This window comes from Camelina sativa, chromosome 11, assembly GCF_000633955.1.
Source record: "Camelina sativa cultivar DH55 chromosome 11, Cs, whole genome shotgun sequence".
Taxonomy (NCBI): Eukaryota; Viridiplantae; Streptophyta; class Magnoliopsida; order Brassicales; family Brassicaceae; genus Camelina; species Camelina sativa.
Genome location: NC_025695.1, coordinates 3,860,294 through 3,886,825, shown reverse-complemented (window position 1 = coordinate 3,886,825; position 26,532 = coordinate 3,860,294). Strand labels below are relative to the sequence as shown.

General features: G+C 36.1%; 5 protein-coding genes and 1 pseudogene across 5 annotated transcripts in view; all 6 read left to right on the top strand.

Annotated features, from left to right (window-relative positions):
* On the top strand, positions 2,048-3,488 carry LOC109127224. The gene is made up of 2 exons (XM_019231754.1): positions 2,048-2,461; positions 2,838-3,488. Exons 1-2 carry the CDS (start codon positions 2,048-2,050, stop codon positions 3,486-3,488), a joined length of 1,065 nt encoding a protein of 354 aa, XP_019087299.1.
* LOC104727599 lies at positions 4,215-5,295 on the top strand (annotated as a pseudogene).
* LOC109127223 lies at positions 11,641-13,932 on the top strand. The gene is made up of 3 exons (XM_019231753.1): positions 11,641-12,193; positions 12,266-12,862; positions 12,938-13,932. Exons 1-3 carry the CDS (start codon positions 11,641-11,643, stop codon positions 13,930-13,932), a joined length of 2,145 nt encoding a protein of 714 aa, XP_019087298.1.
* LOC104721493 (cell division cycle 20.2, cofactor of APC complex-like) lies at positions 18,724-21,062 on the top strand. The gene is made up of 5 exons (XM_010439484.2): positions 18,724-19,091; positions 19,315-19,593; positions 19,706-19,975; positions 20,068-20,649; positions 20,746-21,062. The coding sequence occupies exons 1-5, from the start codon at positions 19,023-19,025 to the stop codon at positions 20,887-20,889; spliced, it is 1,344 nt and encodes a 447-aa protein (XP_010437786.1). The 5' UTR covers positions 18,724-19,022; the 3' UTR covers positions 20,890-21,062.
* LOC104721492 (eukaryotic translation initiation factor 3 subunit K) lies at positions 21,852-23,804 on the top strand. The gene is made up of 8 exons (XM_010439483.1): positions 21,852-22,062; positions 22,187-22,243; positions 22,338-22,388; positions 22,481-22,543; positions 22,778-22,828; positions 22,912-22,978; positions 23,169-23,251; positions 23,452-23,804. Exons 1-8 carry the CDS (start codon positions 21,943-21,945, stop codon positions 23,644-23,646), a joined length of 687 nt encoding a protein of 228 aa, XP_010437785.1. The 5' UTR covers positions 21,852-21,942; the 3' UTR covers positions 23,647-23,804.
* The window catches only part of LOC104727596 (1-phosphatidylinositol-3-phosphate 5-kinase FAB1A-like), a 9,992-nt gene continuing 8,015 nt past the window's right edge, over positions 24,556-26,532 (top strand). The window contains exons 1-3 of the mRNA XM_010446688.2: positions 24,556-24,680; positions 25,017-25,232; positions 25,311-26,018. Of these exons, the coding sequence (XP_010444990.1) occupies positions 25,408-26,018 (611 nt within the window). The 5' untranslated portion in view covers positions 24,556-24,680; positions 25,017-25,232; positions 25,311-25,407. The remainder of the gene's footprint in view (positions 24,681-25,016; positions 25,233-25,310; positions 26,019-26,532) is intronic.

Genomic DNA, 26,532 nt, shown 5'->3' with positions numbered 1-26,532 from the left:
TTAGGGATAGCAAATCTCATATGATATCTTCTCTTCAGTAGGATTGACGTGATAGATGTAGCTGTTATTTTGTGTTTGTGGTAGCTAGGGATTTAAAGTGTGGAGTAATGATAGTTTGGACGAGTTAATCGAAGCAGCCAGTTATATTAGACGTAGTGAAATGATAACGAAGTGATGTAGATTACACAGCCAGCCACAGCCGAGTAAAATAAATTGTAAAAGCTTATAATAGTTGCGTAAATTTACATTTCTGACCGTGAGTTTGGCCGGGTTTTGATGGACCAAGATATTGACCCGCTTAAACCGTCCGGTTTAAAAATCTAATTTCGTATTTGTGAAATACCGGAAGGAAAAAACAAAAAAAAACTGATGGCAAAGAACGAGATTTTTTTATGCCTAGAGAAAGAAGTGCCAGGTGGAACCCTAACGTAGGTCTCAACTCTCAACGACAGCTACAGATACTGCGCCGCGGATATATCTCTCCACCCAATGAAAAGTGGCGTGACATTTTTCTACCCTACGAATATGACTGATACACACCTACGAATATGACTGATACACAGAGGATAATAAAGGCTACTCAGTGAAATGATTGCTTTTAAAGAAAAAAGAGTCAAATTATGGTGTTAAATATATATAAACACATCATACTTTTATTATCTCATAAAAATTGATGTTTTGAGATATTTTTTTGTCCAACAAAAAATTGATGTTTTGTAAATTTCAAAAAGTAATCATTGAAAATATTTAAAATTTTGAATTGTTATTAGTTTAAAATTAAATAATATTTCTTTAATCAAAGAAAAAATATATTTAAATTCAGAGGGAGTATATGTAAAATGTGTAAAAGTTTATAAACATCAAATGAGACAGAGGGAGTATATGTTTCGAACCCCCTACTCTACTATATAAACAAGGCATCAAAATCGGTGAACGCCGAACCGGAAACACCGTTTACAGTTGTTAACATCCTAAAAAGTAAGTGCTCTGTCTTCATCTACTTTTTAACCCTTGATATATGTAAACAGATTACAGTTGTATAGAAAAAGATTATTCAGTAATACCACAAACACAAAACTGATTTCGCTTTCGATTTATGTGGACAGATGGCGGATCTACTAGTTCGCGTGGTAAACGGGAGATGGGCACAAACTTCCGATTGCGGTTGGATTTTCATAATCAATTCAAAAGATGTTGTCAAAAAACTAAAAGTTCGTCATGGGGATGGGCTCGTACGCAGTAGAGAGATTATAATGGATGAGTTTGGGCTCTCTCATGACGTGTATCTGACGTTTCAGTGGCCAAAATGGATGGATGTTGGTAGCGCCGCATGGAAACAGACTTGCCCTGTGACGATTACAAACGACGAGACTATGGAAATATACTTGGCTATGCATGAGGAGACGAGCGAGGTGCCATTGTATCTCTCCGAACTGTCCGTTGAACTGACAAAGATGCAAATGCGTTACGAATCCTTGAGGAAAAAGTGATGGAAGAAGATGATGACTATGGCTTCAACTATTAGCAACAATATCGTGATAGGGATGATGTATATGGAACATCATCTGCAAATGAGGTATGTAATATGCATATTAATTAACGATATGATATTTTGTGACAGAACTATATAATATTATCGTGATTGATTTTTTTTAATACAATGACATTGAGGTTTGCAGACTGCAGTGGAGTACAAAGGCGATGAGATATATGTTGGACATGTCTTCACAAACAAACGTGATTGCCTAGCCAAACTTGTTGTCTACGCAATGAATAGGCGTTTTCAATTCCATCGTACGGGAAAGAAACTGACTACGTTGACCTGCATATATGATTCGTGTCCATGGCGTGTGTATATTGTCAAGCTAGAAGATTCTGACAATTACCTGATTACGAGTGCTAACTAAGACACACATGCTCCATTGAGGATGAGGATCGTAGTGCATACCGTATACAGGCGAAAACCAAGTTCTTAAGGAGCTTAAAAAAATCAAAGTTTGCTCAGGCGATTGACCTTCTGAAACTTCTTCTAGACAATCATAAGGCGATGGTGTCTTACTGGAAAGTGTGGGAATCACGTGAGCCTGATAACAGTTTCGCATTGCTGCCTTCTTACCTCTATTGTATAGGTCAGGCTTATCCCGGAACCGTTACGCACCTCCATCAGGAAGCTAATAAGTTCAAGTACCTCTTCTTAGCATTCTCATTCTCTTTAAGTGGGTTCGCATCCATGCGTCGTGTCATCATCCTTGATGCAGCTCCTATACGTGTGAGATTCGAGGGTTGCCTCCTAATCGCAAGCTGCCAAGATCCTAACTTTCAAGAATATCCATTGGCGTTTGGGATTGTTGACGAAGATTGGGATTGGTTTTTCCGCATGCTCAATACGGTCATACCAGATAGTGATAATTTGGCGTTTGTTTCCAAGTGGCATTCCTCAATTTGCGTTGGCATACGCCGGGTAAGTTATCATAATGAATTTATTGCATCAGTTACTATAGCAAAGGTTATTGGTTGGTTGGAGATATATTATGATATTGAGTTTAATTTTATGTCAGCATTTTTCAGTATTTGGTTATGAAGACTGCCATAAATATTGGTTGCTAGTTTGAGTTGCCAAGTTATTTACATTGTCGCACAAAATAGTGAATTATGTTATTGATAATAGGAGATTAGTTATTTAACATTTGATTCAAAAAAAAAAAAACAGGAGATTAGTTATAATAATGCTATCATTTAATAAGCCAGGCATGATATATAACTGTTCAGCGCATTATGAGGATTCCAGAGAATATATCCACCGAAAGTAAGTAACCATGACTTTCGTTTTGTTGTAGGTATATCCTAAATCCTCGCATGGGGCGTGTGTGGTTTACTTGCACCGTGAGATTTGCACTATTTTCGACAATCGTGATCTTGCTGACCTTGTTTCTGAAGCTGCACGTGCATATCGTGTAGACGAGTTTCATGCAGCCTTTGACGAGATTGGTAGGATTGAGCCGGAGTGTGCAAACTATCTAGAGGGGATAGGGTTTTGCCATTGGACGCGTTCACATTGCATGGGTAACCGGTTCAATATTATGACGTGTGATGTTGCCAAATCTGTTAATTCCGTCTTAAAGGAAGCAGGAGAATTGCCCATAATACCGCTGCTGGAGTTTATCCAAACAACCTTGCTGACATGGTTTGCAATGAGGCGAGAGGCTGTGATAGCTGAGACATCTTCATTTCCTCCAAAGGTTCATGAATGGATTTGCCAAAACTTAAAGATCTCCGAGGGGTTAACAGCTCCGCGTGTTGACGCATTTGAGTACTATGTGAAGGGCGATTTAAGACGACATTCATTCCATGTCAATCTAAAGCGAAAGACATGCACTTGCCGGGAGTATAATTCATTGGGTATACCATGCTCGCACGCCATATGTGCCGCTGTGGCTGACGGCTATGCGATCCATGAGCTTGTTGGTTTGGACTACACTACAGGCTAGATGTTTTCGGGTTTTAGAGAAAGAAGTTCAAACTTTCTCTTATCCGAGATATCTTAGAGAAAGCTACTAAAAGCGACAACACACGTTCAATCATCTTTTGGGATCACTGAAAACGTTTTCTGTATGTACTTAAGTTGTGGCTATGCATTGTTCAAACTTTTAATATCCCTCAGTTGGTATGTACAAATACTTGTTGATGAACTTATCTCAGCACCACCAATACAAGTTGACGTTATGTCATATTTTCACACATTGTTAATTGGGAATACCGTTCCATCACAAAACGCCTTAAAACTTGTTTCGTGTCAAAAAAATTTCAGTAGAAATCTATCTTTAGAACAAGAAATGTTGTTGCTGTCTTTTTTTCATAGATTTTTATCGTCTTACTTTTTTGGGAAATTTAATGACCAAAATAAAACCCTCAACAATTTGTGTCAACATCTATATATTTGGTTTGGGGGTAACCAAAAACAATCTCAAATAGTTCAACTACAGGTAATATAATAAGCCCATTAATAAGTGATGAGCCCATTCACAATAAGTTTTATGTTCAATTTACGTCGGCAGATCCTAAACGTCGGTTTGATATTATTACTATATATAGATGATTTGTATAACAAGTAAATATATAGAGAGAGTCGTATCGTACGTAACCCTAGTATTTTACTCTCATACACATCATATACTTTTTCTTCCCCTGCTTTCTTTACACAGAAAACCCTAATGATGCCGAGAAAGCTTCCATTAAATCTGGAAAAAGAGATACTCGTTCGAGTTCCACCTCTATCTCTTGTTCGCTTCAGATCCGTTTGCACAGAATGGAACACTCTTTTCAACAGTAAGAGATTCGTCAACAAAAATTTTGCTTGCGCTCGCCCAGAATTCATGCTAAAGACACATTCTCAAATCTCTTCAATAAGCGTCGATCTCAACGACGATCCAACTATAACAGTGACTGATTTATGCTTAGATTTACGCCTTGGCCATTATTATCTCGATGGGATATGCGATGGTTACTTCTTCATAACAGACTTTGAAAAAGGATGCTTGGTTTGGAACTGTTGCTGAGACACACTAAATGGATTGCCAAGGATGATCAGATATGTGGCAGAGATATGGGTTACGATGGTAGAAACCCCGAAAAGAGTTACAAGATTATTGGACATTGCAATAATAATTTGATCCGTAGATTTGCAGTCTTGGAATTTGCAACCAATACGTGGAAAGTAACTCATCGTCCCTCTTCTCTCAAAGAGTTAACATCACATTCACATGACTCCTATCCTAGGGTGTGCCTTAATGGAAATGTGTACTGGACAGGTTCTTATTATCCCGAAACTGGCGAGTATTTCATCAAAATGCTTGATTTTTCGAATGAGATAGAAAAGATCTTTTGTAAACTACCGTGCGAGGGAAAAGAGCTTCTTCCCATACTCGTGTCCTCTCGGTTTACAAGGGAGATCGGTTTTCAGTGTTACAACAATCCAAAAGAACAAGAGAGATTAAGATTTGGGTGACAGAGAAGAAAATTGGTAATGGGGACGTTGGAGACAATGTGGTGTGGATCAAGTTCATGCCTTTCTCAAGACCTGACTTCCCCATGGTACTTGCTCACATGTCTATAAGTTACTTCGTGGATAATAACATCTATGGAAAGAGCTTTGTTCTGTGTTGTCATAGCAAGAAACCTAAAGAAGCTTGGGTCTATATTGTAAGGGGAGATATGTGCAAAAAGATTAAGATAGATGGAGTGGATTGTAGGTTTAAATCCTCTGTCTATATTCCCAGTTTGATCACTATTGCTTGAGAAACTTCCACTGAAGCTAGTTTAACAAAGAAGAAGTACTTTTACAAATTCGATTTTCATTGTTGTCTTCTTTGTTTTATATTGTATTTATTAAAAAATCATTATCTATAATCCAGTTGGGGATTGTCTAAATATCGAGCTTGAAAAGCTATAATAACCTTTGCTGATCATGGCGATGGCGCATATCCTGATTATTAAGAACGTACATGTAATGACTACTGCGGAAAGGTCTTCTTGTTTATCTTTACTGATGAATGTCAAGGCCAAATAACATTAACAATGGAGTTTGTAGTTTTTGTTTCTTTTGGTGCAACCATGTATATATATACTTTACTACTGATAATAAGATGTGATCACAACAACACAACTTAGGATCGTTTTGCTAAAAGGTGATGATAATGATATCCGTGGTGGAACCACTTGTGAATAGTTTAGGCAAAATCCCAACTAAAGCACTCTCCTCTTTTGTGAAAATATATATTGTCAACTAATTTTTTTTCTGGCAAAAGAAAAAATGAATAAAACTTCTAGACTTAAGAATGTTATATTGCAATATGCATTAGGTTTCTACGATATAAAGAGTAACAATACATCAATAGAGGGAGGCCAAATCAGATCAATCACATAGAGAGGAAATAGTGTTTTGGGCTTTTTGCATTTGTAAATACTAAATACATTCAAATATTTTGTAAATTATCATTAAATTATATTTGAAATGTACATAATATTATTTATACATAGCCTTAAAAATAATTTAAATATATGCATTTAGAAGTTTACAATTATGAAGTGTGTATTAAAGAATGACAGTTCTCACAAATAGCATTAACATAAATTTTGTTTCATAAAATCTATTACCACATAGTCGAATTCTTACTATGAGATAATACTAAACAAAATAAATCGAAAATAATTAAAAATTTGGTACAACAATAGTGTTCACATATCGGCTGGTGGCAGATGGCTCTACGAGACCTAGACCTAGTGGAATCATATATGCTTCTCTAAATTTGACATATGATTGCTTGCAACTTGCAAGACAAGAAGATGAAACCATGCTTTTTGTTATGTGCTTCGTGTCTCGGGGGTTGCATAATCATGGTAAAAGAAGTTGTGTGCCTTATGGTGGCTAAAGGGATTATTGAAGATTGCGAGGGTTGCCAAAACAAGGGCCTTATGTTGGTTGAAGGCTTGAAAGACGTTTGTCTTCTAGTTTTAGAAGACGGTATTGACGATGAGATGGTGTCAATGCACGATTTCGCCCGATGGCTTATGTCCACAGACGAAGGAAACACTGAGCAAGAGGTGCAGCTAGATGATCAGTCCTCCTCTCCCATGACAATCCCGTGATGTGATGATTGCTTCTCTGTTTTGAAACTATTCTCTTCGTGATCCTTTCCTTATCCGTTTTCATCCTTCTACTTCGATAAATAACAGCAGATTCTTTTGTTTTTTTTTGTCTGTTGAAAAACGAAGCTTTTATACTTGTCTTATAAGAGAGACAAGAGCACTACTGAATATGAATTTCCACATGTTGATATAAATTATCTTTGCAATATATATACTATTATCGCATTAGATTGTCGATATTCATAATGGGGCTACGAGATTATCTATTCATAATGGGGCTACGAGATTAGAGAACCAGACATAATTATCGCATTAGATTGTCGATATTCATCTTCATTACAAATATTTTTGGCTTCTTAGCCATCACATTTGAACTTGTGACTAAGAAATTTTCTTTCTTGTCTGAGCTTCTCTCATCATCAGACAACAAAAGAAGAATGTCATTATACCAAGAAGCAGCAGTTGAATCTCTACTCCTGTTCACTCCTTCCTAGTTTGGGAGAAAAAAAGTATAGAATAGCTATCAAAATGGGATAATTAGCAGTGGAATCCAAACTGAAGATATTAAGAAGGCAATCTTACCTCCTCTATAGGCGACATAAAGACCTTTCGGAGCTTAGAAGACTGAGGGTCATAACCTCCTGTGCAAAAAGTTTCTTTGCTATGAATCAGAACTGGCGAGCAAGTCTTTGTTTTGGAAATGCCTGTAACGCTTGATGATGAATCATCAAATGGTTTCCTCCAGTTACAGCTCTCAATCATATTCTTGCTTTCATTTGCTTGATCATTCTTGCTTGAAACTCCACAATGAGGCGGTTCACTTTTGGAATTAGCTGGAAGAATACTTGAATCATGACCTTTGTGGAGATGATAAAGCAATTCTAAGATGTATCTACGCTTAAGTGAAGCTTCCTTCGCAGGAAACCAATTCCTAGTTAGCTGAAAAGAAGCAGAAAATAAGTTGAACCATCCCATCCAAATCACTGTTTCTCGGTACGTATCACAAGAAAAATGAAGATCTTTGCACAAGTTGAATTATTTACACAAGTAAAAGCACCTACATTACAACTCAATATTGAACGTAAATAAGATTCTAAAAGTTTGTATCAATTTTCGATAATATTAATTCTTGAAACAGGTAAATAATTGCATTACTGAACTTAATAAGATTCTCAAATGCATGTTTCAACAGACACTCTTTAAAGTAGTACGCTAAAAACGATCTGCTTAATATGGCACAGTAAATTTAGTATGTCAGATGCAACTTCATCATATCCAAGGAGATGGAAACAAGACTACTTCCCAAATTTTCTGATCTTGTGATAAAGGATGGATTGAATTTAGCAGGAGCTTGAGCCACAAAAAGATCCAAATATATGCGGGAGCTGAAATTGTCAAATGAAGCAATAGCATTAGAAAAGCCACTGAAGAAATTCACAAAGTTCACAATGAAAATATCAGTTGATTCCACTAGAATAGTAAAACGTTTTTTTCCGAAGATAACCGAACAGCCAAAACTGATTTGATATGTTAGACACAAACAAGTCTACAGAACCCAGCTTCACCTATGACCTATTAAGCTCATCAAAATTTTTATCTATAGAACGCATACATGCAGGAGTACTATGTATAAAAATATTATCTAGAACCAGGGGTTTACAACATTATGACAGAACTATATTTAGATGACCAAATAGATAAAAAGATCAAGGAAATGGTGATCTCTGCATACAGCCACAATTCCCCTCTTGAAGGACACTTTCTGAAAACACATTCTTAAGAATTAAACTACAAATTAAGTAATTTCTGATCAACTGAAACCAAACAGATAGCCAAAAAATCGTAACCAAACAGTTATTAATCTATTAATATATACTATTAAAAGGAAATATTTTAATAAAAAGACATAAGGTTAGAGATTATTACAATGAAATGCCACTGAAATTAGAATAAGAATAATTTTTGAAGCCAAACAGATAACCAAAAAATCGTAACCAAACAATTATTAATTGTGTTAAGTTTGCTCAATAAATCGATTTAAACAAAAAGTAATAAAAAAAATATAATATTTGTAAACGATAATATATTGCAGATGCCATTAAAGGTAAACAAATCTACCCACACAATTAACACGCCATAATTTAATGTTACATATAACACAATTCAAATTATATTGTTAAGATTAGAAAAATCCAGTCTGAGAATATCTTTCTTAAAGGTAAATATACGGTTAATAAATTATCAATTTGACATTTTGCACCTAAATTTCGGATAGTTAACATATGATAAATGATTCTAAAATATTCTCATTTACAAAATCTTAGCTAACTTACCAAAGTTTGGTAGACTATATGCTACATTTATTTTCATCCTTAACAATATAGCATATTCTGAGGAGTAACATGTATTAAAGATTCCTTGATTTGACAATTAACATTAAAAACAATCAAATTTAGTTTTTTAGCAAAACTTGACAAACTAATGAATAACTTAACCGACTAAATGTATCTATAAATAAGACAATTCACAATAACTCATTAGTCTAAAAAAGTCCAACAGGGTTCTTTGTGAAAACCTTATTTTCTGTGGTCAAAATTTATTTGTTCTTTGTTTTTCTTTAGATATTGTTATATGCTTAGATGTCCAATTTATTTTCCTTTAGTTTATGATTATTCTATTTAATCTCAGTAATAATTTAAATTAATAAGGTAAATAATTATGATATGTTTATGTAGGTTTTAGAATTGGAGAAGCCTATGTGGTGTTGTCTTCTAATTTCAGGTGAGAAGTTAACACATTTTTTTATTTAAATTGTATAATAGTGGTCTCAACTTTTCAGAAGATATTTCAATAACATTCTCAACTTTTCATGTATAGGTTAAGAGATGAAGTTGCTGGGATAACATGACAGTACATGTTGTGATCAAAGAGTGGTACTTCACTATTACACAAAACTATCATTGGTATAATAGATGTCAGCCTAATTTTGTGTACAATTTATTTCCTGTAAATATTAAGCATACCTCTATGCCTATTACCTCACAACCAATGAAGAAATTTTTTAAAGTAAATCAATTAGTTTTCTTTCTCAGATGTATATTACCAAATTCTACTAACCTCTTATGCGTATTCTTATTGTTTTTCGTTTTAGGGTCAATACTTGATCATAAGTCGATTTATTGATCCGTTCAAAAACAAATATAAATATTCATAGATGTTATTCACTTAATTTGTATCTAATTTCTTTTCAAATACATACTAATCCGATATTTTTATCTATTTCCAGATTGTGAATATTGGCCAAATTGAGATAATTTATTTTAAACGTCAAAACATCAAACTCCATTCTTAACTCCAAATGCAATGTATTCTTATCATGTATGGTGTTAGAAATATATTTTTTTAATTCATTTTATGGTTCTTCATATGTTTTTTAATATATGGTTCTAATTTTTTTAGTAGAAAAGTTATGTTTATATAAATTGTTTATGAGGAGAAGTCAGAACTGTCTTCTTATTTCATGTTAACACACCTTTATGTTTAGAGAATATCATATAAGCTAATTTCTGGTGGATGTATTAATAGTGGTTTCTAAGCACAAGTTACAAGTGTATATATGCTCTTCACACTACAAGATTAATATATTTTGTTCAAAATATGGTTCAAACATTTTCACAAAACTATCGTTTTATGTTTTTTTAATCGTGAAGCATTTAGAAAGAATTTTTTTTGAATGCATTTAGAAAGAATTTACTTCTCACGTGATTTGTTTTCATCAATTTCACTTCATCAGTGTTATATATGGAGCAAACATGCATCATCTTTTGTTAAGGTTGGGACACAATAATTGGAGAAAAAAATCGAGAATGAGAACAAGACATAAATTTGGAAATAATTTATTTTTTGGGTCAACAAATTTGAAAATAATTTATTTTACTTTATTAATGTCTCAAGTTAAAAGTACAACTGAAACACAATAGGATAGGAAAAAACAAGACGAAACCAAGAATTGCCAGAAAAAAAATGAAAATAACCACAAAGCAAATTTAATAAACTTTGTGATACATAATATTTAGAAATCGATAAAGCCAAAGAAATACCAACCTATATAATCCATTAGATAACACACATTGCCATAGTAAATTAAATGCATTTGATCCATATGAATTATAATAACTTCGAAAGTTTTGAGAAATACAAGAGGGACGGGATAGTAATATATATTTAAAAATTCTGTAAAGCTATTTATTTCAAATAACGGGTATGAGACGTGAACGATAATTCATAAAATAAAATACATTTTCTAAACTATTTCCGATTGAATACAAGATGAGAATTTTGGGTAACGAGAGGAAATTTGAAAATTTGGATGATTAAATATTTCTATTTTTAAAAAGAATCCCGCGGATTTTCAAGTTGTTTCTGAGCTTTTCAAAATAAACAAAACATCAAATTAGATATCTTATATTTTTCTCATATATATTATCTAATATATAGTATTAAAATCTTATAATAATTTGTAATAGATATGACATAATTATCCAATTTTGTATTTATGGTAAAACTATTAATTATTAATATTAATTAATTTTAGCTTGAAATATATTTAATAAATGAGAGAAAATGATTTATTGAGCTACCAGAGATATTTACTATTTAGATTTAGAGAGAAGGGTTTTTACGGGTAAAGAAAATATTATATAGGTTAGGAGATGGTTATTGGGACATGGTCTGGACTTAGTTTTTGGAATCAACCCCGCACGTACGTGCGGGTCAGAATCTAGTTTGTATATAATACAACTCACATGTAAAATGTACAGATTAATTGAATGAAGAAAGTATTTTCAAATCCTAACAAACTCTCTCTTTCTTCTTCTCTATCTTGTTCGTCATATGGTATCGGAGCCATCTGAACTCAAATTTTCTTCGATTTTGATATGTTTTCTCAAGTTTCGAGCTCTCATCTTCGTCTTTTGATCTCACCTTTAAGTCTTAATGGTGACTGTAGCTCGTGCGAATCGGAAACCAGCTCGATCGAAGGCTTCTACAAGTTCCGTTGTTCGAAGATCAACCAGATCCATCTTCGATGTCAACGTCTCTCCTCCGATCTCACCACCAGTGACCGATTCTCAGGTTTCTGGGGTCTGGCGAGTTGTTGCATCACCAGCGATCGTTGATCCGTCTCACTCACCCTTCTTCCTTCATAGTGCAGATCATCCAGGTTTGAACATCATTTCTCTTTGTTTAGATGAAACGAACTATGATGATTGGAGTTATGTGATGCGTATTTCACTGGATGCAAAGAATAAGCTGAAGTTTATTGATGGTTCTTTGCCTAGGCCTCTAGTTACGGATCCAAATTTTGATATGTGGTCTAGATGCAATAGTATGGTCAAAGCTTGGTTGCTTAATGCTGTCTCTCCTCAGATTTATTGTAGTATACTACGTATGAATGATGCTACTGATATATGGCGTGATCTCTACGGTCGTTACCACTTGACCAATCTCCCACGCACATATAATCTTACTCAGGAGATTCAGGATCTGCGTTAGGGTTCTTTGTCCTTATTAGAGTATTACACTCGTTTGAAGACTCTCTGGGATCAACTTGATGGTTCAGAGGAACCGGATGATCCTTGTGTGTGTGGTAAAGCTGCTCGTATATATTTGAAGGCAGAGAGAGCTAAAATAGTTAAGTTCTTGGCTGGTTTGAATGAGTCTTATGCTATTGTTCGCAGACAGATTATTGCCAAGAAAGCTCTTCCTCCACTTGTTGAAGTTTACAAGATTTTGGATCAGGATGATAGTCAGAAAGGTTTCACTACTGTCACTCCTCCTACGGCTTTTCAAGTGTCTCAATCACCGTTGGCTCATGCTCTCTCTCCTACTCTTGATATATTGTATGTTCAGAATGGTCCAAACAAGGGTAGACCAATTTGTTCTTTTTGTAACAGAGTGGGACATATTGCAGAGCGTTGTTACCGTAAGCATGGTTTTCCACCAGGATTCACTCCAAAAGGGAAGTTTGGTGAGAAAACTCAGAAACCACAAGGTGTCCAACCTGTGGCAGCACAAGTTTCTTTGTCTCCTATGCCTGAGAAACAATCGATTGAAGGCATCATTGGTAATCTCTCTAAAGACCAACTCGAGAACATCATTGCTCTTTTCAGTTCACAGCTTCAATCCACGGCTCCAGTTGTCACTCCAGCTGAAGCAAGTACTTCCCAGTCGGCTTTAGATCACACTGGTATCTCTTTCTCTAACCATGTTTACTCTTTCATTGGCATATGAGCGGTTTCTAAACACGTTTTGTCAAATGACACATGGGTGATTGATTCTGGTGCAACTCACCATGTGTCACATGAGAAAGATGTTTTTGTCTCTTTGGATGCCTCTGTTGAGAGTTTTGTGAATATGCCAAATGGTCAGCATATTAAGATCAGTGGAGTAGGCATGGATAGGTTGAACAAGGACATTCTTCTCACAAATGTCCTGTTCACTCCTGAGTTCCGTTTAAGCTTGATCAGTATCAGTTCGTTAACATCTGATCTTGGTTCTAGAGTGATCTTTGATCCCACTTGTTGTGAAATACATGATCCTACCAAGGGGGTGATGATTGGTAAAGGTCGTCGTATTGGCAAACTCTATGTCTATGCAGTGGTGGATGTCAGTGTATGGCACAAGAAGCTTGGTCATCCTTCTTACACAAGACTGGATGTTATCTCTGAAGCTTTGGGAACTACTGGACACAAGAATAAGAAGCCTGCTTATTGCCATATTTGTCATCTGGCTAAGCAGAGGAAGTTACCTTTTCAATCTGAAAACAACATTTGTAATGAGAATTTTCAGTTGTTACATATTGATGTCTGGGGACCTTTTTCAATGGAAACAGTTGAAGGATATAGATATTTTTTAACTATAGTTGATGATCACTCCAGAGCAACATGGGTTTATTTACTCAAGAACAAAAGTGATGTTCTAACCGTGTTCCCTGCTCTCATCAAATTAGTAGAAACACAGTACAGTTGCAAAGTGAAGAGTGTTAGATCAATAATGCAAAAGAGCTTCAGTTCACTAAATTTTATCAGGATCAAGGAATCATTCCATATCACTTTTGCCCAGAAACTCCTGAACAAAACTCAATGGTGGAACGTAACATCAGCACATACTGAATGTAGCAAGATCTTTGTTCTTCCAGTCGAATGTGCCATTGACTCTTTGGGGGGATTGCATTTTGACTGCGGTTTTTCTGATCAACCAGACACCGTCTCAGTTGCTTTCAAATAAAACTCCATATGAGGTTCTTTCTGGTAAGCCGCCTGACTACAATCGTATCAGGTCGTTTGGTTGTTTGTGTTACGCCCCAACCTCTCCAAAACAGAGGCACAAATTTCAACCTCGGGCAAGGGCCTGCATCTTTTTGGGCTATCCTGCAGGATACAAAGGATATAAAGTCATGGATTTGGAGAGTAACATGACATATATATCTAGAAATGTGGAGTTTATTGAGGATATCTTCCCAATGGCAGATCCTACGAAGCTTGATGTTCAAAATGCAGGTTTCACACCACTGGATTCTTTGTCTTCAGGTATTTTGGATCCTCCCTCTCTTTCACCTCCTCAAATTTCTCCCTCTTCTTCACTTCCATCACAAATTTCTACTTCGAGAATAAAGAAACCACCAACTCATTTGAGTGATTATCATTGTTATTCTCTTGACAGTGATATTGCTCATCCTATTTCCTCTTTTCTCTCTTATTCACAACTTTCTCCATCCTATAAGTGTTATATTAATAACATCACTAAAATTCCAATCCCTCAATCATATACTGAGGCAAAGAAATCCAAGGAATGGTGTGAAGCTGTTGATAAGGAGATAGGTGCAATGGAGCGCACTAATACTTGGGATGTTACTAGTTTACCCCCAGGTAAGAAAGTGATTGGATGCAAATGGGTGTTCACTTTGAAATTTTATGCAGATGGTAGTCTTGAACGTTACAAAGCACATTTGGTTGCTAAGGGGTACACTCAAAAGGAGGGTTTAGATTACAATGAGACTTTTTCACCGGTTGCAAAGATGGTCACGGTGAAATTGTTGCTCAAAGTTTCAGCCTCAAAGAAGTGGTTCTTGACTCAACTTGACATCTCCAATGCTTTTTTGAATGGTGATTTAGATGAGGATATCTATATGCGTTTACCAGAAGGGTATGCAAAAATTAAGGGGGACTCTATGCCTAAGAATGTTGTTTGTCGTTTGAAGAAGTCCATTTATGGTCTTAAACAAACATCTCGTCAATGGTTTCTGAAATTTTCAGAGTCTTTGCTTCGGTTGGGTTTCATTAAAGAACATGGTGATCACACATTGTTTACTAAAAGCCATGGTTCTGATTTTCTTGCCGTTCTTGTGTACGTTGATGACATTGTCATTGCCAGTACCTCTGAAACTGGTGCTCGTCAACTCACAGAAGCTTTAAAACAGAGTTTCAGGTTGCGTGAGCTTGGTCCTTTGAAATATTTTCTAGGATTGGAGATTGCTCGCAATACTTCTGGCATCTCTATTTGTCAACGAAAATATGCTCTTGAGCTTCTTACATCCTCTGGTATGTTGGCTTGTAAACCAGTGAATGTTCCTATGGTTCCGAATCTAGAGTTATCCAAGACTGATGGTGATATTCTTCATGACAAGGAGATGTATCGAAGTCTTGTTGGCAGGTTAATTTATTTGACCATTACTCGTCCGGACATCACTTTTGCTGTGAATAAGCTGTGCCAGTTCTCTTCTGCTCCTCGCACATCTCATCTCACAGCTGTGTATCAAGTTCTGCAGTACATCAAAAGCACCATTGGCCAAGATGTCTTTTACTCGGCGGATTCGGATCTCACTCTTAAAGCCTTTGCTGATTTGGGTTATGCAGGCTGTTGAGATATCAGACGTTCTACCACTGGTTTTACCATGTTCTTGGGTTCATCTCTCATCTCTTGGCGTTCCAAGAAGCAACAAACTGTTTCCCGCTCTTCTGCTGAAGCAGAGTATAGAGCCTTGGCTCTTGCTTCTTGTGAGATGATCTGGGTTACTACTTTGTTGTCTGATTTACGGATCAAGTCACCCTCTGTTCCGGTTCTCTTCTCAGATAGCACAGCAGCAATCTACATTGCCACTAACCTTGTCTTCCACGAACGAACAAAACACATCGAAGTGGACTGTCATACTGTTCGTGAAAAGCTGGACAAAGGTCTCATCAAACTTTTACATGTCGATACTGAAGACCAGGTTGCAAACATACTCACCAAGCCTCTGTTTCCTCATCAAATTCATCATCTAAAATCCAAGATAAGTCTTCATAATATATACGTCTCATCTTGAGGGGGACTATTGAGAGAGCTTTTGGTTTAATCTTGGTTTAAATCAATTAGTTGGTTAGCTGATTAACTCAAAATAGATATTTGTATATAATACAACTCACATGTAAAATGTACAGATTAATTGAATGAAGAAAGTATTTTCCAATCCTAACAAACTCTCTCTTTCTTCTTCTCTCTCTTGTTCGTCATAGAGACTCATCGGCGTCAGAATAATACTTGTTTCCCGACGGCTAGAGAGGGTTCGAGGATGATGCACATCACCACGAGAGAATGAATTTGAGTTTGGCTTTCCAATTCTGTCTTAGTAGTTTGTTTGACTTTTTTTGGTATGATTCGATTTTGAAATTTCAAATTGATTTTAAAATCGTACCGAACCGAACCAATCCAATACTCTGAGAAGGAAGACAGTGTTCCCGGTTCGAGGGACATTGTCGGTTTGATATTAAAACCGTATCTATACTAGTATTTTACTCAAAAAAATATTTTTTTGAAACATTTACCGTTAAATACCATTAAATTATTATATTCATATCCAAACAAGGTTTGTTAACTCTCTCTACTATCTTTATAACAAAACACAATTAAAATATTTTAAATATTCATATATATATAAGTTCTACAATTAATATAGATATTTAGAAGATTTATTCCAGATTTAAAAAAATTATTCTCCTATAATCTCTTTTTTATTTTAATTTTTAAATGTAGTGAATCATTATATAATACATAAAGTTAATAAAATGTATTTTTCTGCATTTATTGTGATTTGTATTTTTTTAAACGAACAGATATTACTCGGTTAATATAAAAAGTGTATGTTCAACATACATATATCTTAAATTTACTATATATAGTAAATTATAAAATTTTAAGAAGTTTATAATTTATGACTGATATATTTAAACTTAATATAATACAAAGCCAAAGCTTAAAATTATATAATAATACAAAGCCAAAGCTTTGGAAGCCGAACCAACATCATACACCTTCATAGGCCTGGGATAAAAAACCGAACCGAAATAACCGAACCGAACCGAACCGAACCGAGATTTTTGGTGTTCGGTTCGGTTTCGGTTATAAGAGCATAACCGATCGGTAGAAATTATTTTGGGTATTCGGTTTTCGGTTATTTCGGTTCGGTTCGCCTTAACCGATCGGTTAACCGAAACAAAAACAAAACCCTACTTTTTTCTAATTCTAATCAAACTTAACCTAATAGCCGTCGTGAATCTCGATTCCTACTCTTCGATGTCAACAGATTGACATGAACTTTTCTACTTCTCCTTCTTATTATTTTTCTTCTTATCCTTGTTTATCTCCTCCTCCTTCTTCTACTTCTTCTTATCCTTCTCCTTCTTCTTGTTGTTGTTCTTCTTCCTCCTCTTCATTCGATCTCTTCTTCTTCTTTTTCTTTCTTTCGGATATCTTTTATCTTCTTCTTCATATCATTTGTCGGATCTGCGAGGTTCGCCTAAAAGGTTTTGTCGCCGGTGTGTCTCCAGCTCGTCGATTCGTCAGAGGAAGCTCGTCGATTTGCTCACAAAAATCTCAAATATGTTTTTTTTTTCTTTTTGCTAATAGGCCTAATTTTTTTTTTAAGCCCAGTTCTCAAAGTTAAACTGGTCCAAAATTTTGGTTCTCATAACTGGCCCAATAGTCTTTTTTTTTTAACAAAAGTAGACAAAATTTCGGTTTTAATTCTGAAAACCGAAAATTAACCGAAAACCGAAGTAACCGAACCGAATTTTATTTTGGTTAGGTTCGGTAACATTTTCAAATATCAAAATAAACCGAAAACTGAATTAACCGAACCGAATTAACCGAATAAACCGAAATTTCAGGGCTACACCTTCACAACGTGTGATGGATTTTGGTAGTAATCCTCAAAAACAATGCTTCAAGGTCTACCGGAGAAACAATCCTCAACATCAGTGACATCGATTGTTACTTAGTGGCTGAAGGGGTTATTGAGCGATTCAGTGATTGTGATGATTATGAGGCAGCTTTGAACGCTCGATTCACTCATGTCGAATATCTGAAAAGATATATATTGTCAACTAATTTTTTTGGGCAAAAGAATGAACATATAAAAAAAAAAATGAATAAAACGTCTAGACTTAAGAATGTTATATTGCAATATGCATTAGGTTTAGTTTATACGATAACTGGAATAAAGATAGCTTGTGATCAAAGACATAATTGGTTTTGCAATATACAAGAAGAGTAACAAATACGTCAATAGAGGGAAGCCAAATCAGATCGAATCACATAGAGAGAAAAGAGTGTTTTTGGTTTTTTGCATTTTGTAAATACATTCAAATATTTTGTAAATTATCATTAAACTGTATATGAAATGTACATGATATTATTCATATATATCTTAAAAAGAATATAAATATATGCATTTAGAAGTTTATAATCATGAAGTATGTTAAAAAAAATGACAGTTCTCACAAATAGCATGAATATAAGTTTTGTTTCTAAATTTAGCACCAAATAAGTAAAGTTATGAAAAATCTTGTCATATTATATAAAAATTATTATCATATAATCGAATTTTTACTATGAAATAATACAAAACAAAACAAACCAAAAATAATTAAAGATTTAGTAAAAGAAGATAAAAAAAAGAATCATTTTTTAAGTAAATAAATTTAGAATGTGAACTAAAAATTAATGTAAAGTACATTATATAAATAACCCCAAATTTCTAACTTTCTCAATCACTTCGATCTGCTCTCTCCCCTCTCTCTCTCATCATCTGCGAAGAACTAACAACTCTTCGCTCTCTCTCGCGCGCTTTGCTCTTCTCTCTCGAATTTACTAACGCTTTCCATCTCTACAGGCTTTAATTTGATTTGTCTTTTATCTAATCTCTCGTTGTTTAATCTTCTTAGATCTTCTAATCTGTTTCGTTTCCCATCGCTTTTGTGTGTGTTTTCTATTTGTTATTGGATTTTTTGTCTTTTGTTTGTTTGTTTGTTTGTTTGTTTGTTTGTTTGTTTGTTGATAAAATGGATATAGGTTTGAATCGGTGCCCACTTCAAGAACACTTTCTCCCCAGGAAAACTTCCAAGGAAAACGTAAAGTACCCACCCCCTTACCTCTTCAATCATTCAGAATCATCGATTCCGTTATATGAATGATACCGTTCTGCCATTGTGATTTAGGGTTTTCCCCCTTTGAATTAGATAATTAATGAACGAATTGTTTATTCTGTTTCTGATTTGATTTGTTCTTGCTTAGATTCGATTTGTGGTATTGATTGAGTTGTACTGATTTGCTTTATGTGTTATCATCCACCAGCTGGACAAGTTCATACCCAACAGATCAGCTATGGATTTCGATTATGCACACTACGCTCTTATGGAAGGGAGAAAAGGTAAGGATCAATCAGCAGCGGTAAGTTCACCATCCAAGGAGGCCTACAGGAAGCAGTTGGCTGAGACCATGAACCTCAACCACACTCGGATCCTCGCCTTCAGAAACAAACCTCAAGCTCCTGTAGATATTCTTCCCACCAATCACTCTGCTTCTCTTCACCAGCAGCCTAAATCCGTGAAGCCTCGTAGATACATTCCTCAGGTATGTTATTGTATTTATTGTGTTTTGATCCTTTAACTCCCCACCTACTTGTTGCTGCTTTTGGAGTTGTATTGATCTGTTGTTTTAACTAACTTTTCTATTGTAATACTAGACTTCTGAGAGGACATTGGATGCACCTGACATTGTGGATGACTTCTACCTCAACTTGCTAGACTGGGGCAGTGCTAATGTCCTAGCCATAGCCTTGGGTCACACTGTTTACTTGTGGGATGCTTCCACCGGTTCTACATCTGAGCTTGTCACCGTTGATGAAGAGAAAGGACCTGTCACAAGCATCAATTGGGCGCCTGATGGTCGTCATGTTGCACTTGGACTCAACAACTCTGAAGTCCAGCTCTGGGATTCTGCTTCCAACCGTCAAGTAATTTACTCAAATTCCTCTCTTTTTATGTTGAGATATAATATCAAACATTTAAGGGTCTTAGTCTGATGTGTGTATATCATAATTTGCAGCTAAGAACATTGAAGGGTGGTCACCAGTCAAGAGTAGGATCATTGGCATGGAACAATCACATCCTGACTACTGGAGGAATGGACGGACTTATCATCAACAATGATGTGAGGATCAGATCACCCACTGTGGAAACTTACCGAGGTCACACTCAAGAGGTTTGTGGTCTCAAGTGGTCAGGATCTGGACAGCAACTAGCGAGTGGTGGCAACGACAATGTGGTACACATTTGGGATCGTTCTGTCGCCTCCTCAAACTCAACTACGCAATGGCTGCACAGGCTCGAAGAACATACATCTGCCGTGAAAGCTCTTGCGTGGTGCCCTTTCCAAGCGAATTTGCTTGCAACTGGTGGTGACGGTGGAGACAGGACCATCAAGTTCTGGAATACTCACACCGGGGCTTGCCTGAATTCAGTAGACACTGGTTCCCAAGTTTGTTCGTTGTTGTGGAGCAAGAATGAAAGAGAGTTGCTTAGTTCACATGGGTTTACACAGAATCAGCTTACACTTTGGAAGTACCCTTCCATGGTGAAAATGGCTGAGCTCACTGGTCATACATCAAGAGTTCTATATATGGCCCAGGTAATTTCATCAATTTCTTTTTTGGTGGTGAAAGTACTCTTAAGTCTTTGAGGTATTTTGTCCTAAAACTCGTGTTCTTTATTATGTTTTCTACAGAGTCCAGATGGTTGTACCGTAGTTTCAGCAGCAGGAGACGAGACTCTGAGATTCTGGAATGTTTTTGGAGTACGAGAGACCGCCAAAAAAGCTGCTCCAAAAGCAGGTTCCGAGCCATTTTCTCACGTGAATCGTATTCGTTGAAGCTGTGACTAAACACAACAAGGAAACCCATTGATTGTTACATAAAGAAAGAAACTATTTTTTTATTACTAAAGAATTCATTTTTTGTGAACTGTATTGACAAATAGAGATTGAGTTTGTATATAAAGATTACTTGTATATATTGAAATTTGAATAGAAAGATTATGATTTTATACTCTCTAAGGATATCCACTTTTACCATTCCTTAATGTGTTTTAGTACCTTCTCACTTTTGCCTTCTTTCGAGGGTCTGATGGTTATGCCAACTCCAGACTTAATTCAACGAAAAAGTGACTCATCGCCAATACAGTGATAAGGATTTTCAAATGTTTCTTCAGTCGTTAATGTTTGAAATATGGACAAGATTGAGTATTATAGTCACTAGTACTCTAATTATTGTGCTACTCTAAATTATTCAAATCAGCTCGGTCTTTACTGAAGAGTCATGATGAGTAGTTCAAGGCACTAATTCTTCTATCACACTACCTTGAGGTATGCAAACATCAGTACAATTTGCGAGCCGAAAAGTTGTACATTGAGTATTTAAATCACTTGTTTTACCTTTGCAGATTGGGAGGTTCTGAGATGAAGCTGCCAAGAATCGTCACATTCTCAAAGCTGTCCAGGTAACAAAGTTCTGGATTCATTGAGCACCAAGTGATTCCCAACTTATACTGATGTTACTTGTTAGCATACCTCAAGATAGCTTTTAACATGGATAGTGCCATAGTGGCATGGCTTAGTGTTGCAATTGACAAAATTGTAGGGTTCAATTTTAAATAATATAGACTCCTTAGGATTGTTCGATAAATAACTTTGACATTGGCTAAGGCAGAAAAACATATTTACCAAAAGAGTCCTTAGGAATTTCTATTATTCTAAATTGAACCCTAAAATTGTTTCTACTGCAACACTAAGCCCAGACGACAAAGCTTCGTCGTTTTACTCATAAACCCTAGATCCGTTTCATCTCAGCCGCGAATCATCTCCTCTGCTGGTAAAAAAATCCAACGAAGAGACAGAAACGGAGAAAGAGAAAGAAGGAGAGGAGAGATGGGAAAAGAGATCGAGTCCCCGCAGGAACAGAGCTCTTACACTGTTGAGCAGCTCGTCGCCGTCAATCCTTTCAACCCTGAAATCTTACCCGATCTCGAAAACCACGTTAACGAGCAGGTTCCTTTTATCAATCGATTTTTGAGCATCGCTGGATTCTGATTTAGGATTACATTGGAATGTGTTAAGCTTTATGTTGTTGAAATCTTCTTCCATTGATTGTTTCGTTATGATTTTGTTTTAGGTTACATCGCAAACGTATAGTCTGGAAGCAAATCTATGCTTGCTTCGTCTCTATCAGGTACTCTAGTTGTTCGTATGATCATCATCAAAACCATACCTGTCCAAAGTTAGTGTCTCCGATCGTTTACTGGTATTGTTTTTTTTTTATGCAGTTTGAGCCTGAGCGCATGAATACTCATATCGTGGCTCAAATCTTGGTTAAGGTATATCTGGCTGACCACTTTCAGATTACTACCATTGTTTCTTGGCTTATGTATGCATTACTCTCTCTGATTTTGTTTTCTCTTTTGTGAAGGCTCTTATGGCTATGCCAACTCCAGACTTCAGCCTTTGCCTCTTCTTGATTCCTGAGAGAGTGGTACGTTTCTTTCCTCTTATTTCCTAATAATTTGCTTTCATAGGTTTATGAGTTGAGACTATCGCCAGTTCAGAGATAGAAGATTTCTCATATGTTTCTTTAGTCGCTGATGATTGACAACTAGATAGGAGTATCGCAATCATCAGTACCCAATTTGTTTTGTTACTCGGAATTAGTGAGCTCAGTCTTTATTCTGAGAATTAATAGACGCACTTGTTTGTATTGTGGTTTCAGCAAATGGAGGAGCAGTTCAAGGCGCTAATTGTCCTCTCACACTACCTTGAGGTACGCAAACATCAGTATAAGTTTGGACTTGGAGCTGTAAAGGTGTACAATGAGTATTTGAAACACTTGTTTTACTTTTGCAGACTGCGAGGTTCCAACAGTTCTGGGATGAAGCAGCGAAGAACCGTCACATTTTTGAGGCTGTTCCAGGTAACAAAGTTCTGGATAATAAATAAATTGCTTAGTATGTATTAACAAGGTTCTGGATCTGGATTAGTTATTTAAGAATATATATGTCGTCTAGAAATGCCAGCCATCTGATCGTCTTGATTACTTCTTTTTGGTACTATCTATTCAGACATTGTATGTAGACGTCTAATATGCAAGAGAATAAATGCAGGTTTTGAGCAAGCTATCCAAGCATATGCAAGTCACCTTCTTAGCTTAAGCTACCAAAAGGTTCCAAGATCTGTGCTTGCTGAGGTATGATATTTGGTTTATGATTTTGGCAGTCAGCCAGACTTTAAACATGATTAGCTTTAGTAAATGGTAGACTTTTGGATGTGAAATCTCTCACTTTTGTATAATGCTTTCTTCCACATCATAGTTTTAGTAATCTATTTTGTTGAACTTTTATTGTCGATACATGCCTTTGCTCACTAGTTGTGAAACATTTTGCACAGGCTGTTAACATGGATGGTGCATCTCTAGAAAAGTTCATTGAGCAGCAAGTGACTAACAGTGGATGGATTGTTGAGAAAGAGGATGGAAGTATTGTCTTACCGCAGAATGAATTTAACCATCCGGAGCTTAAGAAAAATACTGGTGAGAATGTTCCCTTGGAACACATCGCCCGCATCTTCCCAATCCTTGGTTGAACCAATATTATGAGGACACCTGCAAGTTTTCCTTCTGTCTCTGATGTTCTTGTCTTGTACACAACATTAAGACACTGTAATGTGAATTTGGGCACTGGCCTTCCTCTTTTGAGATTTTCTTTAAAATCAAGTAGAACTCAAAACTGTTCTTGAATCAATCTTTAGACAACCGAAAAAACAAAAAGGGTCTCTTGGTTTATGGGAATGGGCACGGCAAATGCATATATATAAAGGGTCGTTTGAGTTATACAAGTATCATCATCTATATACTCGTTTAGTTGGATTGTCATCCTCTCTCTTACACAGATCACATCCGAAGATTGACAGCCATCCATTTTGGAAGCTCACGTGTTTGACACCAAATCATCGTCACGTGCTTCTTTTCTTCCTTTCCCATGCACACACACATTTTGACTGCCTCCACCCTTTTTTTTCTTTCTTAAAATTTTGACTGATTTAAAAATTAAAACTATATAATTAGTTAGATCATCTCGTATCTAAGATTGATTTGCCTAATTAAGACCATAAACTTTTGATTCTTTTATGTAAGCTAATCAGTATGTCAGCCAGCCATATACAGACTTTTGGAATTGTAATAACTGAACTATATTAATAATGAACCTATATATAAATAAATATTTTTTTAATATGGTCGACAACAATGAAGGAAGCTAATAAGTAATAAGTTAATTTTTCTTTGCCAGTCATTTCTATATAAAATTTTGTTGTTTTTATATTTAGTCGACATAATGAAGATCTATACATGTGATATACAATTATAGCATGTAATAAAAGTGTGTATTTTAATTAGAGATAGATACGTGTAAGATATAATGATATGGGATATATTCATAATATACGCGAATTAAAAAGTGAAATAGAAACAAGGCAACAAACAACAAAAACAAACAAAGATCAGACAAACAAGTCGTGAACATAAAAACGGGAGAAAGAAACAACAAGAGAAAGAAAAAAAAAAAAAAAGAGCAAAGGAGGAGCACAAAAAAGAAACTGCAAATCCAATCTTTGTTTATGTAATAATCCATTCAAACCTTCTTTTATCCTGATTTGTATCTGTTCAATTTTTAAGATTTTTTTTTTGTGTGTGTTTGTGTTTGTTTTCTTCTCCTCTTTGAATCTCTTTGTCGGGTATCCGAGAATTTCGAGGAGGAAACAAAAAAAAAAATCTGAGTTTTTGCCCGTTCCCATTATCTCAGCTTGGCACTATTCAGTGGGATTATGGTTAATTTGGTTCCTTGAAATTGATTTCATATTCTTATCCATAAGAAATCTTGTGCTTTCTGTTACCATTTTGGGGTTGTTTCTTATTTTGTCAATTAAAAATTACTTCTTTTCTTCTCCTCGCGTAGTTTAGCATTCGGAGTTTCGTGACAGCGAGAGTTGCTGGTTTCGTGGGGGGTTTTATTGGTTTCTGGGATCAAGACAGAGAAGGATTCGAGTTTGCAGAAATTGGAAGTGAGAGATCTAATGATCTTTGAATCATATCATCGGGCATAAATTCTGGATTTTGAAGTTTGAGAGTGACCCATTTGACTTGGTCCTCGGAGATATCTTATTCAATCCAGGTTGATAAATCTCTCTCTTTCATGTTCGTTCAGGTAAAGTTTGTTGATTTGAGTGGTTATAACTAATTTCATCTTCAGGGGATCAAGGATTAGTAGTAGACTTAATGCGGCTAAGCAAATGGGTTTATTATCATCATGATGACTCTCCTTGTTGCTTCTGGAGGAGATTCAGTAAATGGATTCACCGGATAACAACAACAAAGCAGCACCTGGATTTGTCGACATAGTCAAATCTTGGATCCCTAGAAAGAGTGAGTCCTCAAATATGTCGAGGGATTTTTGGATGCCTGACCATAGCTGTCCTGTGTGTTACGAGTGTGATGCTCAGTTCACTGTTTTTAATCGAAGGCACCATTGCCGGCTTTGCGGTCGTGTGTTTTGTGCCAAATGCGCTGCTAATTCTATCCCATCTCCATCTGATGAAACTAAGGATACTCATGAGGAACCAGAAAGGATTAGGGTTTGTAATTACTGCTACAAACAGTGGGAGCAAGGCATTGTTCCCCCTGATACTGGTGCTACTATTATTAGCCTTCATTTTAGTTCATCCCCTTCTGCTAGAAGTGTGGCAAGTACTGCCTCCAACTGCACCTCTAATAGTAGCAACTGCACCCTTGATTCAACTGTTGGACCCTTTCCTAAACCCAAGATGAATCCCCCGTCTAGCCGTCGTGTCTCGGCAAACATGGATTCTGAGCAGCAGAATTCATCATCGCGTAGGAGCTCAGGTGCTTATGGGCATGTGTTAGATTCTTCTGAAAATCAAGTTGAATTCTTTGTAAACAGGTAACTTTTTTTCTTTCTTTTCACTATTTTGTCTCAGTTTAAATTTATCTGTTCAGTTGCTCATTTTTGCGAGGATTAGTAGTGGCAGGAGTGATGGTGAAGCTGATGAGGATGACGATTATCAATCTGATTTTGCACAATCTTACTCTCAAGGAAATGACTACTATGGTGCCATCAGCCTTGATGAAGTAGAACATATCTATGGGTCAGATGAAGCTCATGACGTTGGTGTAAATATAGATCCAAACATAGGTTGCTTTCCTCCTGATCAAGATCTTGACTCACTGGATACGGAGACGATAGATAAAACTAGACTACAAGGGAATGAATGGAACGATGTGAAGGAGGGAAGCCCTCCTTGTGAAGAGTCCTTTGAGCCCGAAGTAGTGGATTTTGAGAGCGATGGGCTCTTATGGTTACCGCCAGAGCCAGAGAACGAAGAAGATGAAAGAGAAGCTGTGCTATCTGATGATGACGGTGATGAAGGTGATAGAGGTGATTGGGGGTACCTTCG

Coding starts and splice junctions, on each gene's coding strand:
- LOC104721492 (XM_010439483.1), top strand. CDS start 21,943: ATGGGAAAAGAGATCGAGTCCCCGCAGGAACAGAGCTCTTACACTGTT. Junction 22,063..22,186: donor AAAACCACGTTAACGAGCAG/GTTCCTTTTATC, acceptor ATTTTGTTTTAG/GTTACATCGCAAACGTATAG. Junction 22,979..23,168: donor CATTTTTGAGGCTGTTCCAG/GTAACAAAGTTC, acceptor GAATAAATGCAG/GTTTTGAGCAAGCTATCCAA.
- LOC109127224 (XM_019231754.1), top strand. CDS start 2,048: ATGGTGTCTTACTGGAAAGTGTGGGAATCACGTGAGCCTGATAACAGT. Junction 2,462..2,837: donor TTTGCGTTGGCATACGCCGG/GTAAGTTATCAT, acceptor GTTTTGTTGTAG/GTATATCCTAAATCCTCGCA.
- LOC109127223 (XM_019231753.1), top strand. CDS start 11,641: ATGGTGACTGTAGCTCGTGCGAATCGGAAACCAGCTCGATCGAAGGCT. Junction 12,194..12,265: donor TCAGGAGATTCAGGATCTGC/GTTAGGGTTCTT, acceptor TTGATGGTTCAG/AGGAACCGGATGATCCTTGT. Junction 12,863..12,937: donor TGTCACTCCAGCTGAAGCAA/GTACTTCCCAGT, acceptor TTGGCATATGAG/CGGTTTCTAAACACGTTTTG.
- LOC104721493 (XM_010439484.2), top strand. CDS start 19,023: ATGGATATAGGTTTGAATCGGTGCCCACTTCAAGAACACTTTCTCCCC. Junction 19,092..19,314: donor GGAAAACTTCCAAGGAAAAC/GTAAAGTACCCA, acceptor ATCATCCACCAG/CTGGACAAGTTCATACCCAA. Junction 19,976..20,067: donor ATTCTGCTTCCAACCGTCAA/GTAATTTACTCA, acceptor CATAATTTGCAG/CTAAGAACATTGAAGGGTGG.